General features: G+C 33.2%; 2 protein-coding genes across 5 annotated transcripts in view; one reads left to right on the plus strand and one right to left on the minus strand.

Moving 5' to 3' along the window:
- Window positions 1-13,831, minus strand: part of LOC143242663 (dynein axonemal heavy chain 7-like) — a 619,118-nt gene that overhangs the window by 181,056 nt on the left and 424,231 nt on the right. The window lies entirely within an intron of this gene.
- Window positions 1,125-5,176, plus strand: LOC143242748 (sodium- and chloride-dependent GABA transporter 2-like). Its single transcript, XM_076486233.1, has 5 exons — window positions 1,125-1,152; window positions 1,907-2,009; window positions 3,060-3,160; window positions 4,521-4,691; window positions 5,043-5,176. Exons 1-5 carry the CDS (start codon window positions 1,126-1,128, stop codon window positions 5,088-5,090), a joined length of 450 nt encoding a protein of 149 aa, XP_076342348.1. The 5' UTR covers window position 1,125; the 3' UTR covers window positions 5,091-5,176.

Consider the following 13,831-nt stretch of genomic DNA (forward strand, 5'->3'; position numbering starts at 1 on the left):
CCATGGAAGGAGAAAGCACCCCCAGATCATGATGGAACCTCCTCCACTGCGTGGTGAAACTTTTCCGGTGTGATATCCTTATCAAAAGAGTAACGTTGTAAAGCCGTCTGGACCGTCCAGGTTAACTTTTTTTTTCTCATCGGAAAACAAAACTTTCTTCCACATTTCTACGCCCTGTGTTTGGTGCTTCTCAGCAAAGTTTAACTGAGCTGTTTGTGTGGTGTGGAAGGGAGGCGTGAGCCTTTGAAGAAAACGTTTACGATTTTTAAAGCCTTTCTCTCGTACGATACCGTCTTATTGTTCTTGAGCTGCATTCACTGTGTCCGTGGGGCCTTTAATCTGGTTCGACGATTGGCTGTTGTCTTGCTGGACAACCCGTCGAATCCTCCTACTCAACGTCGGCGAAATATTTTTGGCTGACCACTTGAAATTCTCGTTCCATATTCCTCAGGATCTTTAAGAAATTTAAGAAGCAGCAGTTTTACTACGCACAGTCTCACCAGCGATGGCATGTTCAGAGATACCTTAATTTTGCAGTTCGAGAATGCTGCCACGTTCAAACTCTGTCAACTTTTTTTGCCTTTGCCATGTTTGTACCCAATGTTACACAGGAGATGCGAGTGGAAGATGTTGACAATACTAATGCTTAAACACAAATGACTAAATTTCGTTTCGTGTTTACCGATTAACGCTTCATTTCAGTACGGTCTTAAACTTTGATCAACTGGTATTTAGGCTAATTTCATAGTGTTCACATTTTTCCTATTAAATGCTAAAAGGTTTTTTATTTTTATTTTCCCTTTTCTTATTGTCTTTTTATCGAAGCTCTACTCAAATATGTGGTTAAGTCTAACAACGCAAAATGCATATTTTCTCTTTTTTGTTCATTGATCTTAAGATTTTGGTTAGCAGTGTACATATACAATTTATATAGATCTGTCTAACTATGTTTATTAAGTTACTTTGATCTGTATGTTATGACAACATGTGTACTGATATTGGTCAGTTTTGTTTTTCAGTTCTGCACCGTGGAAACTTTCATCACAGGGATCGTGGACGAATGGCCATCTCTTTTCGAGACCGCGAAGAGAAGTTTTACCGTAGTAATGATTTATCATCTTATACATGTTAGGCCTACCAATGGTCACTAAGGTATGTTCCATAATATTAAAAAAAATCAATAAACGAGTAAAAAGGAAAATATCATTATGGTAGATGTTTCATTTGTCCGTCAAAAAAAAAAAGAAAGTTCCTCAAGCCGTCATCTCATCCAAAATAAATGACGTCATAATTAATGGCGTCAATGATGATAACAGTAAGGTACTGCTGTAGAGAGAGATGTTAGTTCCTGTAGAAAGATATCTATAACTGTCTCAGTTTGTTATGTGATGATTGGTCTGTAGTACATGACGTCTAATGATGATGTGTTGCACATGATGTCAAATGTTTAGTGTTTAGTATGTAATGTCTAATGATGATGTGTAGTGCATAATGTCTGATGTTGGGTGTGTGTAGTACGTGATCTAATGATGATGTGTATTGTCATGATGTCTCATGATAATGTGTAATACATGAAGACTTATGTTAAAGGTGTGTGTAGTGCATGATGTCTAATATTGGGTGGATAGTCTAAAACAAATCTTATTCACTGTAAAAATGACGTAATAAATAAAACTTACCATAAGCACAACTCCCAATACTATTATATTTATTCAGTAACGTTCCACTTCTGATATATCTGTTTATTTCTGTGGCTTTACCATGGTGTTATCTTGTATCTAGAATATGGAAACTGTAACTTGTAATAAAATATATTTAATAAAAACGAAACTGTTAATAAATAATTCTGATTGGATTTCTTTAAACTGATTGTATTATTCACTAAAATAATCATTTTACTTTTCAGGGGGGCATGTACATATTTCAACTGATGGATTATTATTCTGCCAGTGGAATGACTCTACTGTTCACTGTTTTCTTTCAAACTATAGCTATTACATGGGTTTATGGTAAGTTTCAAATGCATGTCCTGCATTATTTCTTACGCCACTTCCCACTTCTTATATATCTGTTTATTTATATGTTGTTATTCTGTTCCGTAGAATGTGATGATGTATTTTACGTATGTTAATCCTAGGAGGAGCTGTTGTACAATAAACAAGTTAATCTTGAAGGGTGGTATCTTATTATGTGCAGGTTAACCCTAGAACATGCTGTTGTACTATATGCAAGTTACCCTTAAAATATGTTGTTGTATTATTCTCAAGTTAACCCTAGAATGTGCTGATGTGCTATATTCAAGATGATGATATATTATTCTGAAATTAACTCTAGAATGTGCTGTTGTACTATGTGCAAGCTCTCCCTAAAGATGATGATATATTATTCTCAAGTTAACCGTAGAAGATTGTGTCTTACTCAAGTTTCACTTTAGAGATGATAGTTAATTATTCATTACATTTAATCCTTGTATTATTGTACTCAAAAGTCAATAGTTTTAACAACTTAATTTTTCTTCGCTTCACTTTTTTCTAGTTTTTTTTAACTTTATCTCCACAAAGGATCAGATTCGCTATTCATCCTTTAAATTATCTTCTTACCTTTTGTTTTGTTTTTAAATTTGCGAAGGTTACATATGGACTGTCTGCGCTAGCATCACTAATATAGTAGTATAAGATTAGAGAGAAGGCAGCTAGGTGTCACCACTCGCCGTCAACTCTTGGGATACTCTTTTACTAACGAATGGTGGGATTAATCATCACTTTATAATGCCTTCATGGCTTAAAGGGCGAGCATGTTTCGTTTGACGGGGATTCGGATCCACGACCCTCAGTTTACGAGTCAAGCGCCCTAACCACCAGGGCCTTTTTTTTGTTTTAATCTTTTGTGGGATTTTCAGTTGTTTTCATTATAAACTTTGAACTATTAATTAACAAATACACTTTTAATTTGTAGATTTGAGTTAATTCAAGTTTTATGTCAAGTGGTTTTTTACGTGAAGGTAACAACCAGTAAAACAATAAATTTGTTAAAATATTAATAACAATAAATTATTTCAGGTGTAAAAAGGTTGTCTAGCAACATTGAAGAGATGACAGGATATCGGCCTAACTGGTACTTCCTCGCTACCTGGGTTTTTGTCTCTCCAGCCATTTGTTTGGTAAGTTTGATACCCCTATATTACCAATAACAGTATAACATTGGAATTAGTGGATTATATCAGCACGCGATTATTGGTATGTTAATGGTGAGTTCGGGTTTGGTCCCAGAAACGTCCTCACCTAAATGCCACAGACTCCTTTCCAAGAAGAAGAGGACGAAATTCGACTGAAAATCCAACTGGAATAATGAAAATTTAAGGATAGATTTCTATGATTGTTGAATTCAACTCTGATATCGGAGTTTGTTTGTGGCACCTTTCAGGGTTGAAAAGGCACAATTCTGATATAAACATTAATGTTTTATGTGTTAAAGATGGCACCGTTCATTGAAAATTAAATTTAGTTTTAACAACCGCAATTTTTGTATTACATTTAAAACATTTATCAATAAGTATTTAATCAGGATCTTGACATACTGAAAGTCCTGTTCATGTTGAGCACACAGTACTTTTATTTATAATTATGTGATAAAGAAATGATGGCTACACATACCACAATTATTTTTATAATTGTTTAAATCTTGAATACACAAAATGTAGGACCGATACGGTCAGGTGCTTAAGACAATCGACTCGTAATCTTAGGGTCGTGGGTTCGAATTCCCGTCACACCAAATATGTTCGTCCTTTCAGTCGTGGGGACGTAATAATGTAACGGTCAATTCCATTATTCGTTTGTAAAAGAGAAGCTCACGAGTTGGAGGAGGGTGATGATGACTGGCTGCCTTCCCTGTAGTCTTACACCGCTAAATTATGGACGACTAGCGCATATACACCTCATGTAGCTTTGCACGAAACTCAAAACAAACCAAACCAGAAGTGTGAATTTTTTATTGATTTTGTTTGAGGTGTCATTCAATAGATGGCGATACATTTAATGAGCCTCAATCGCCACTTCTGATATTGAGAACTAGTTGTATTTCAGCACAACAGATTGCATAATAGTATTATTTATTTCGGCCACTGACATTGACATAAACAGCCACGCCATATCTCAGTTACGGTAAACTGTATTGACCCTCACCTATGGTGGAGTTATAAAAGTATTTAAGGATAATGGAGGACCTGGATTTGTACATTTGTTCACTGTAAGTAACGAAATGAACCTTGAACATTCAGCAAGTGAGAATACTATATGTTAATTGTGATAACAGATCATTTTTCTCACTTACTCGATAAAACTGGCATTATGTTAACTCAGTTACGTTTCTCACAGTATCAAAACATATAAATAAATACCTTATCTTTAGTAGCTAATATATATATATATATACACACAAATGATGTTCAATTTTATTTCAGTTTCATTCAGAGAACCAGAGAATGTCTTTTTCTAATTCTAAATACATATTTCCTTTAGGGAATATTCCTGTTTTCAGTTTTGAGATACAAGCCTTTGGTGTATGCAGAGACTTACGTTTATCCTTGGTGGGGAGAAGTCTTAGGCTGGGGGATAGCCCTGGCTTCAATGTTATGGATTCCGTTATATGCTTTTCATTTTATGCTGGTAACACCAGGTTCTCTTAAGGACGTGAGTTGCTTTTCGTCTTTATCAAAAGTAAAATTTTAAATATTATTGATAAATTATTTATACTGAAACTTATTATCATGTTTTCCTTCAGTACATAATCATATTACTAACACTAGATCCTCCTTTAGTATATGATCATATTGTAGTAGATTTTCAACACTTATATTGACTATAGAGACAGTCTCAAAGTTGGCAAATAAAATATTACTGAAATACACCAGTTTCTTTACGTATAAATATCATTTATGTTAATATTTCCAGATATAATATTTATGATGATAAATGAGGTTAATATTCAGATTAGGAAGTTATACCTCAACTATTGAATTCGTTTTTTTTTTTTCATTTCAGCGGCTGATTGCTGGCATAACTCCTACACTTCGACCTTCCAAGAAATAAACAAAGGCACTTGGTGAAGATTTCGAGCTTCCCAAAACTCAAACGAATCAACTGTCAAACATTGGAAATTATACGTTGGCAATCCCAAGAAATACTTCACATTTAAATGTTAAAAAGTCTATGTGATCATATTACTAACACTAGATTCATAGACTTTTTTAACATTTAAATGTGAAGTATTTCTTGGATTGTCAACGTATAATTGATCTAGTGACTAGATCCTTCTTTAGTACGTGATCTTATTACTAACACTTGATCTTTGTTTGGTATATGATAATATTTTTAACACTAGGTCTTCCGTTAATTCATGATTATATTACTAACACCAGATCTTCCTTTAGAAAATGACAATATTACTAACACCAGGTCTTCTTTCAGTACATGATTATATTACTAAATCTAGATCTTGTTTTAGTACATAATCGTATTTTAACACTTGGCTTCCTTTAGTACACCATCGTATTACTACACTCGTTCTTACATTAGTGCATCATCATATTACTAACACTAGAGAATCCTTCAATACATGATCATATTACTCACACCTGGTCTTTCTTTAGTACATCATCACATTACTAATACCAGATCTTCCTTTAGTACTTGATTATATTACTAACACCACATCTACCTTTACTACATGATCGTATCACTAACACAAGGTATTCCTTTAGTGCGTGGTCATATTTCCAACGCTAAATCTTCCTTTAGTACGTGACCATATTATTAACAATAGATCTTTAGTACCTGACTATATTGCGAACACTAGATCTTCCTTTAGTGCATTATCATATTACAAACACTCGGTCTTAATTTCCCACATGATCATTTTACTAACTCTAGATCTTCCTCTAGTACATGATCACATTCATAATATTTAATATTCTTTGAGAACATGATCATATTTTTAACCTTAGGTCTTCCTTTAGTACATTATCATTTTACTAACACCAGATCTTACCTTAGTTCATGATCATATAACTGAAACAAGATTTTTTTTAGTACAGGATCATATTACTACATCAGGACTTCTTTAGTTAATGATCATATTACTACATCAGGACTTTTTTTAGTTAATGATCATATTACTACCACCATATCTTCCTTTATTTGATGGTCATATTACTTACAGAAGGTTTCTTTGAGTACGTGATCATATTACTAACAGAAGGTCTCCTTTGGTACGTGATCGTATTACTAACACGTTTTTTTCATTAGTACATGATCATGTTACGATCGCTAGATCTTCCTTTAGTACGTGATTATATTAGTAAGACTAGATCTATAGAACTTGATCATATTTTAACACAAGATATTTCTTTAGTACATGATCATTTTAGTAACACTAGTTCTTTCTTTAGAACATGATCATATTTCTAACTATATATCTTCAATACGTGATCACACTACTAACACTAGTTCTTTCTTTAGAACATGATCATATTTCTAACTATATATCTTCAATACGTGATCACACTACTAACACTAGATCTTACTTTAGTTCATGATCATATTACTCACACTATATCTGTATCTTAATATAGGTCATGATCATATTACTAACAATGTATCTCACTTTAGTGCATGATCACCTAATTAACCCTAGGTCTTCCTTTAGTACATGATCAAATTAGTAACACTAGATTTTATTCTAGTACATTATCATATTACTCAAACCTGGTCTTCCTTTAGTACTTGATGATATTACTAACTCTAGTTCTTCCTTTAATACATGACCGTATTACGTCTTCCTTTATTACATGATGATATTACTAACACAAGGTCTTTCTTTAGTTCATGATGATATTACCAATACTAGATCTTACTTTACTTCATGATCATTTTACTAATACTTGATCTTTCTTTTGTACATGATCATATTACTAACACCAGATGTTCCTTTTGTACGTTATGATGTTGCTAGCACTAGATCTTTAGTACAAGATTTTATTATTAACATTGGATATTCCTTTAGTACATTATCATATTTTAACTCTAGGTCTTCCTATACTACATGATCATATCACTAACACTAGATCATCCTTTAACACATGATCATATCACTAATACTAGGTCTTCCTTTGGTACGTGACTTATCACAATAAATCATACTCTAGTACGTGATCATATTACTAACACTAGGTCGTCCTCACTAAATGGTCATATTATTAACCCTAGATCTTACGTTAGTTCATGATCATATTACTAACAATACATCTTCATTTAGTAAATGATCGTGTTATTAACATTAGAACTTCCTTTAGTACGTGATCATCTTGGTAACAGTAGGCCTTTCATTAGTACGTGATCTTATTAATAACACTGCATCTTATATTAATTCATGATCATATCACAAACATTAGATCTTCCTTTAGTATATGATCATATTACTAACACTAGGTTTTACTTTTCTAAATAATCATTTGAATAACACTAGATCTTACTTTAGTACATGATCATAAAACTAACACAAGAACACTCTTTACTAGATGATCATATTACTGACAAAAATCTCGCGTTGGTAGATGATCTTATTACTAATACTAGGTCTTAGTTTTGTACATCATCATATGAATAACACTAGGTGTTCCTTTATTACATGATCATAATTGATCAATGTAATCACAATGATCACATTGGTTTCTCTTTAGTACATTATTATATTACTAAGACTAGATCTTTAGTTCATGATGATATTACTAACTTTGATACATGGTAATATAACTAACACTAGTTCTTTGTTTAGTACATGATTATATTACTAACACAAGGTCTTCCTTTACTACATCATTATATTACTAACCCCAGGTCTTCATTTACTACATGATCATATTACCAACACGAGATCATCCTTTAGTACATTTTGATATTACTAACACTAGATCTTCCTTTAGTACATGATCACAAAACTAACACAAGAACACTTTTTACTAGATGATCATATTACTGACAAAAATCTCGCATTACTAGTACTAGGTCTTAGTTTAGTACATGATTATATGAATAACACTAGGCGTTCCTTTATTACATGATCATATTACTATCACTAGATCTATCCTTAGTTAATGATCATATTACTAAATCTAGATCTTCAGTACATGATCGTATTTTTAACACTAGATCTTACTTTGTTAAATGATCATATTACTTAGATTAGGTTACTTAGATTAGGTATAGTGCTAGGAATATTACTTAGATTAGGTTTCCTTTAATACATCATAATATTCCTAGCACTATATCTTCGATTAGTACAGATCATATTACTAACATAAATCTTCCTTTAGTACATGATCACGGTACTAACATTAGGTCTTCCTTTAGTTCAGGATCACATTTCTAACACTTGATCTTACCTTAGTACGTAATCGTGTTACTATCACTAGATCTTACTTTAGTATGTGATCATATTACTGACACAAGATCTTACTTTACTGCATAATCATTTTTCGAACTCTAGATTTTACTTTAGTACATAATCGTTTTACTAACACATGGTCTTCCTTTATAACATGAACATATTACTAATACTAGATCTTCCTGTGGTACATGATCATATTACTAACACCAGGTCTTACTTTAGTGCGTGATCATATTATTAACTCCAGATGTTCAGTACGTGATAATATTACTAACCCTAGGTTCTTTCAGTAGATGATGATATTACTAACACTATATTCTCCTTTAGTACATAATAATGTTACTAATGTTAAAAATATGATCATATACGAAAGAAACACATGGTGTTAGTCATATGATCATGTACTAAAGTAAGAACTAGTGTTAGTGATATGAACCTTGACTAGTTCTTACTCTAGTGTTAGTGATATGAACCTTGACTAGTTCTTACTCTAGTTAGTAATATGATAATTGAGTAGATCTATCCATAGTTCATGATCATATTACTAACACTAGATCTTACTTTAGTACATGATCATATTTATTAGCACTAGGTCTTCCTGTAGTACATGATCGTATTGCTAACACTGGATTTTCCTTTAGCTCATGATCATATTCCTAAAACTAGATCTACCTTTATTATATGATCATATTTGTAACAGTAGGTCTTTTTTTAGTACATAATCATATTACTGACCCTAAACGTCTTACTCTCTGATAGAGCAAGTAACTTCAATTTGAGATCGATTTCTGAAGTTCCTTTCTCGAAAATGAAAGGCCTGGCATGGCCGAGCGCGATAAGGCTTGCGCTCGGAATCTGAGGGTCGCGGGTTCGCATCCGAGTCGCGCTAAACATGCTCGCCCTCCCAGCCGTGGGGCGTTATAATGTGACGGTCAATCCCACTATTCGTCGGTAAAAGAGTAGCCCAAGAGTTGGCGGTGGGTGGTGATGACTAGCTGCCTTCCCTCTAGTCTTACACTACTAAATTAGGGACGGCTAGCACAGATAGCTCTCGAGTAGCTTTGTGCGAATTTCAAAACAAACGAAAATTAAAAATATTTTGATTCTAAGCTCACAATATATTTATTTATTATATACGTCTAACTTCTAGATATAAATCTCAAATTTCAATTGGAAAATAAAGTAGAATTATCTTATTTTCTTCAAGCCTAATTAATCATGTTAAATAATGTTATTTTGAAAGACTGCATGAAAAAATTCCAAGGGTAACTCTATCCTTCAAAATTTTATTCTGTGTATACTTGAATAGATTGAGAAAGTCGTAATAAATCACTTGATGTATTAAGAGTATAAAATTTTGTTATGACTTGAGGTCAATTTTTGTAATATCTATTTGTAATTCTCCTGATTAAATTATCAAATTGGTACCTTTTAGGTGGTTTGCTTGTTTTGTTTTTATTTGAAGTGAAACTATTAAGCCAGACAACAAAACCTGCTAAATCGATGTCATTTGAAGAACGGTTCCTTAAAAAAAAAGATAAAATATGGTTGTCACATGGAGTTCACATATCAGCCCATACTGCCATTTAGGGAAGAGAGGGGTGACAGTGCGCTGGTAAAAAGTGGAAAACAAAGGAACCTCCAATAACTCATTAACGTCAAAACTCAATGTGATATGTTGTTCGATAACTGTACACAACTCCTAAATACAAAAAAAAGAAGAACCAGTTAACACATTGCTAGACATAACTTACCTACTGTAAGAGAAAACATAAATAACAACCGAAACAGTAAAGCACATTTAAATCAGTGTAGTCTGTTTTATCGTGACAATAAACGTTATCATATTCAAGACAAGATCAAAGGTCATAGAGGGATGAGATCACATAATACTCGTATGTTGGTACTGTGGATGTCAAAGAAATGAAAGTAAATCATAACACACTGCTTTTGGTTTCAAACACCAACCTCACTAGTTTTACTCCATCTGTCATGCAATTTATTGTGTTGAACGTTGAACTTTAACAATTCATAATCTATTATAGAAAAAACCACCTACAAATATCATATTAACTTACAATTTGGTTTGAAAAATGTACACTTAGTTAGAATCTTGTTGAGGTTGATACAAACATGTACACACTAGGATAAGGCTGTCAGAAAAAAAACAACAAAATAGAATGTAACTGACAGAAATAGTTACAAACTAGGATGTATCTAACAGAAATAGTTACAAACTAGGATGCAACTAGAAAAAAGAGGTACAAGCTAAGATGTAACTAGCAGAAAAAGATAAAAAGTTGGATGCAACTAACAGAAGTAATTACAAAATAGGATGTAACTAGTTAAAACTGGTACAAACTAAGATGTAACTAGTTGAAACTGGTACAAACTAAGATGTGACTAACAGAAACTGGTACATACAGGGATGTAAGATTTATATATAAGAATCATATTTTTTGTTTTGACGATATTCTTAAAGCAATTTCTAATCCCAAACGATTTTCTAACTGTCGTTTTAATTTTCCATTAAGAAATCCAGTCTGAAGAACAAACGTGAGAAAGGTAAAACGTATTTTGGTTTTAAAGTTTTTAATTAAAAGGATGTTTTTAAACTCTATGAAAGTATACATATCACACAGTAATAAAAATACAGACCTAAAGAATAGATATTTTATACCGTTTGACCCTCTGCTTTCAGCTGTGGCGACTCCAAACTGAAATACAGATATTATTATTAAGAACATGATTTATAGAGGGCAGTAGTATCAACTTACTACGTGCAGTATATTTTCAGCCATTGTTATGGTTTTTGATAATCATGAGATATTGCATGGAAAACAAGTAATTATTGATAGAAGGTTTATAGAGTTAATACGACGTAACGACGACCCTGAGAAATAAAGAGTTTGTATTAAACTGTCGTCTTTTACGAGGAATTTGTAAATTTGGAAAAACATCTGACTCGAGTCTTAAAACTTTGGATCTGAAGATGTCCATTGCCATTTACTTGAAATTTGTAATTTTTGAAAGAACTGGGACTTGAGCCTTTAAAGTTAGGATCTGAATACTCCATTTTGCTTCTATGTTATGTTTATCTGTTTTGAGCCTACAGTTATACTGTGAGCTGTCTGCGCTCTATTACTAGAGGGTAAACTGTTGCGTTATAAATCCTGAATTTACCTATGTATTTTACTTATGCGTATCATATTTATCGTGTTAAAAGTGAAAAAGTAGTGACGTAAGTTATGTAAATTCATGGTTATTCAAGGACTTGAAAAGTTGCTTCCCTTATATGTAATTGTATAAAACGCCCATAAAGACTGCCAAAGACAAAATGTAAAACCGAAAATTTGAACGTATCCTCACATCGACTCAACAAACCTTCGTAGACAAATTCAGTGTTGATCGGTCAATAAGGGGCGAAGTAGTTGTAAAAGAAACGCTCATAAAAACCGTAAGCCTCAAAAAGATCTATGTGTTTCCCCCCATGGACCCAATGAACCACCATACCGAGTTTGGTGAAGATCCATCTACCACCGGTTAATGGTAAAAAAAAAACGCTCATAAAACTGCAAAATACAGAAGTGAAATATTCTAAGTATATCTTCATTGACCAGATGGAACCTCTGTATTGCTGTTTAAGCTGAAATTCCTTACGGCTATAAAAAAACTGCTAAAAATTAAAAGAACAAGTACGTTTTCTTATATAATTTATCTCAGTGTTCCAAATGTGAGAATACTTTTATTTTTTAGATATTTTGTCTTATTTCAGTTCCATCTATATCCATTTTTAATGTGTGATGAAGTGTAAAACATGGAGAAATAAAATTTAAAAAAAATGACTAGTATCACAAAAAACTGATATCCCATACGATACAATACTTTAAACAGTTTACATGCGTTTATTCAAGAAATGTTTGAAACATTCAATATCTAATGTGACTTCCACGGGCTGTGATACACTTTTGACACCGATTTGGCACACTTCGAATCAGTCTATCAATGTTATCTTGGGGTATGGGAGCCCACTTGTCTAGCAGGGCTTGTCGGAGTTCCTGTACATTCTGAGTGGTGCCGTTCAATAACACACCTCGACAACATATCCCAACAATGTTCAATCGGATTTAAATCTGGAGATCTGGCGAACCACTCAAAAGTCTATATGTCTTCCTCATCAAGGAAGTCCATACGCGTGCACAGTTAGGCGACGGGGGCTAGCGCGTTAACCTGCATGAAAATGAACCCATCGCCGACAGCACCGGCAAAAGGCCTCACAATGGGTTCCAGAATTTCGTCTCTATATTGTCGTGCATTCAGAGCACCCCTGTTGAGTATGAGTAAGTCGGAGCGGCCACCCAAGCATATGCCTGCTTAGACCATTACAGAACCATTACGGAAAATCGCTCTCCTCGACGTCTCCACACTCTCGCACGTCCATCATTATGAGACGCAGTGAACCCTTTCCGAGTGACGTAAATAGTTAAATACACTAATCCTAACGTTTCACAAAACTGTTCGATTACGTGTTGGATAAGTTTTCAAGACAAACATTTAATTCGATTTGAATCTTAATTATTTTATATGACGTTCAAGTATGCTAACTAAAGATGTTTTGTATAATTATTTAATTAAAATGTTAAATTAAGACAAATTAGATCATAGTCTATAGATATATGTTGCTGCTATGCTTAAAACCCTCATAAAGGCCAATATTTGATTTTGTAAGGTATACGTTAGAGTTAACACTAAACTAGTTGTTGTTTAAAACGTAGAAATGTAAACCCTCATTTTACTAAATGTTTTCATAGCGTGGCAAATTGATATAAACTGGGGTATGGTAAAAACATTTATAAACAACAATCCTTTAAGTATTATATTTCATGTTCTATAAACTAGGTTTTCAGTAACACGTGTCTTGAAGGTCAGAATAGGTTTTCACAAAATTCTTTAACTTGCGCATGTTCACTGAGTGTGAGTTTATAAACGATTGTTTGAAATCGTAAATGTAGCAGAAACTTTAGTGAAAAGGGCTATATGGGTTATGTTTATAGTTTTATAAATTTAAATACTGAGACAATCGGGGTCAAAACGAAATTAAATGTTATTTCATCAATTTCTACCAGGCGTCACTTTGACTAAGATTTGTTTTAAAAGAATCTGAATTTCTCTCCAACTTTGCGAGTTCAAGATAACAGGTTACAACTAATATCGAAATCACTAAATCACTCAGCGTGAACTTGCAGTGCCGACTGGAGGCAGTAATTACTCAAGCTTACTACTCTCCCTCGCATAAAAAACACAAAAAATTATTCATTTGGCAGAAGGCCAAAAGTAACGTGTTTAATTGGGTCACATGCTATCGGAATCATGGATAGAATAGCAT

This window comes from Tachypleus tridentatus, unplaced genomic scaffold (genome assembly GCF_004210375.1).
Source record: "Tachypleus tridentatus isolate NWPU-2018 unplaced genomic scaffold, ASM421037v1 Hic_cluster_2, whole genome shotgun sequence".
NCBI classification, from domain to species: Eukaryota; Metazoa; Arthropoda; class Merostomata; order Xiphosura; family Limulidae; genus Tachypleus; species Tachypleus tridentatus.

What these genes read in the sequence shown, in the direction of transcription:
- LOC143242748 (XM_076486233.1), top strand. Translation starts at nt 1,126, where the DNA reads ATGTTAGGCCTACCAATGGTCACTAAG. An exon ending in GCCTACCAATGGTCACTAAG is followed by an intron (nt 1,153 to 1,906) that starts GTATGTTCCATA and finishes TTTACTTTTCAG; the next exon opens with GGGGGCATGTACATATTTCA. An exon ending in CACCAGGTTCTCTTAAGGAC is followed by an intron (nt 4,692 to 5,042) that starts GTGAGTTGCTTT and finishes TTTTCATTTCAG; the next exon opens with CGGCTGATTGCTGGCATAAC.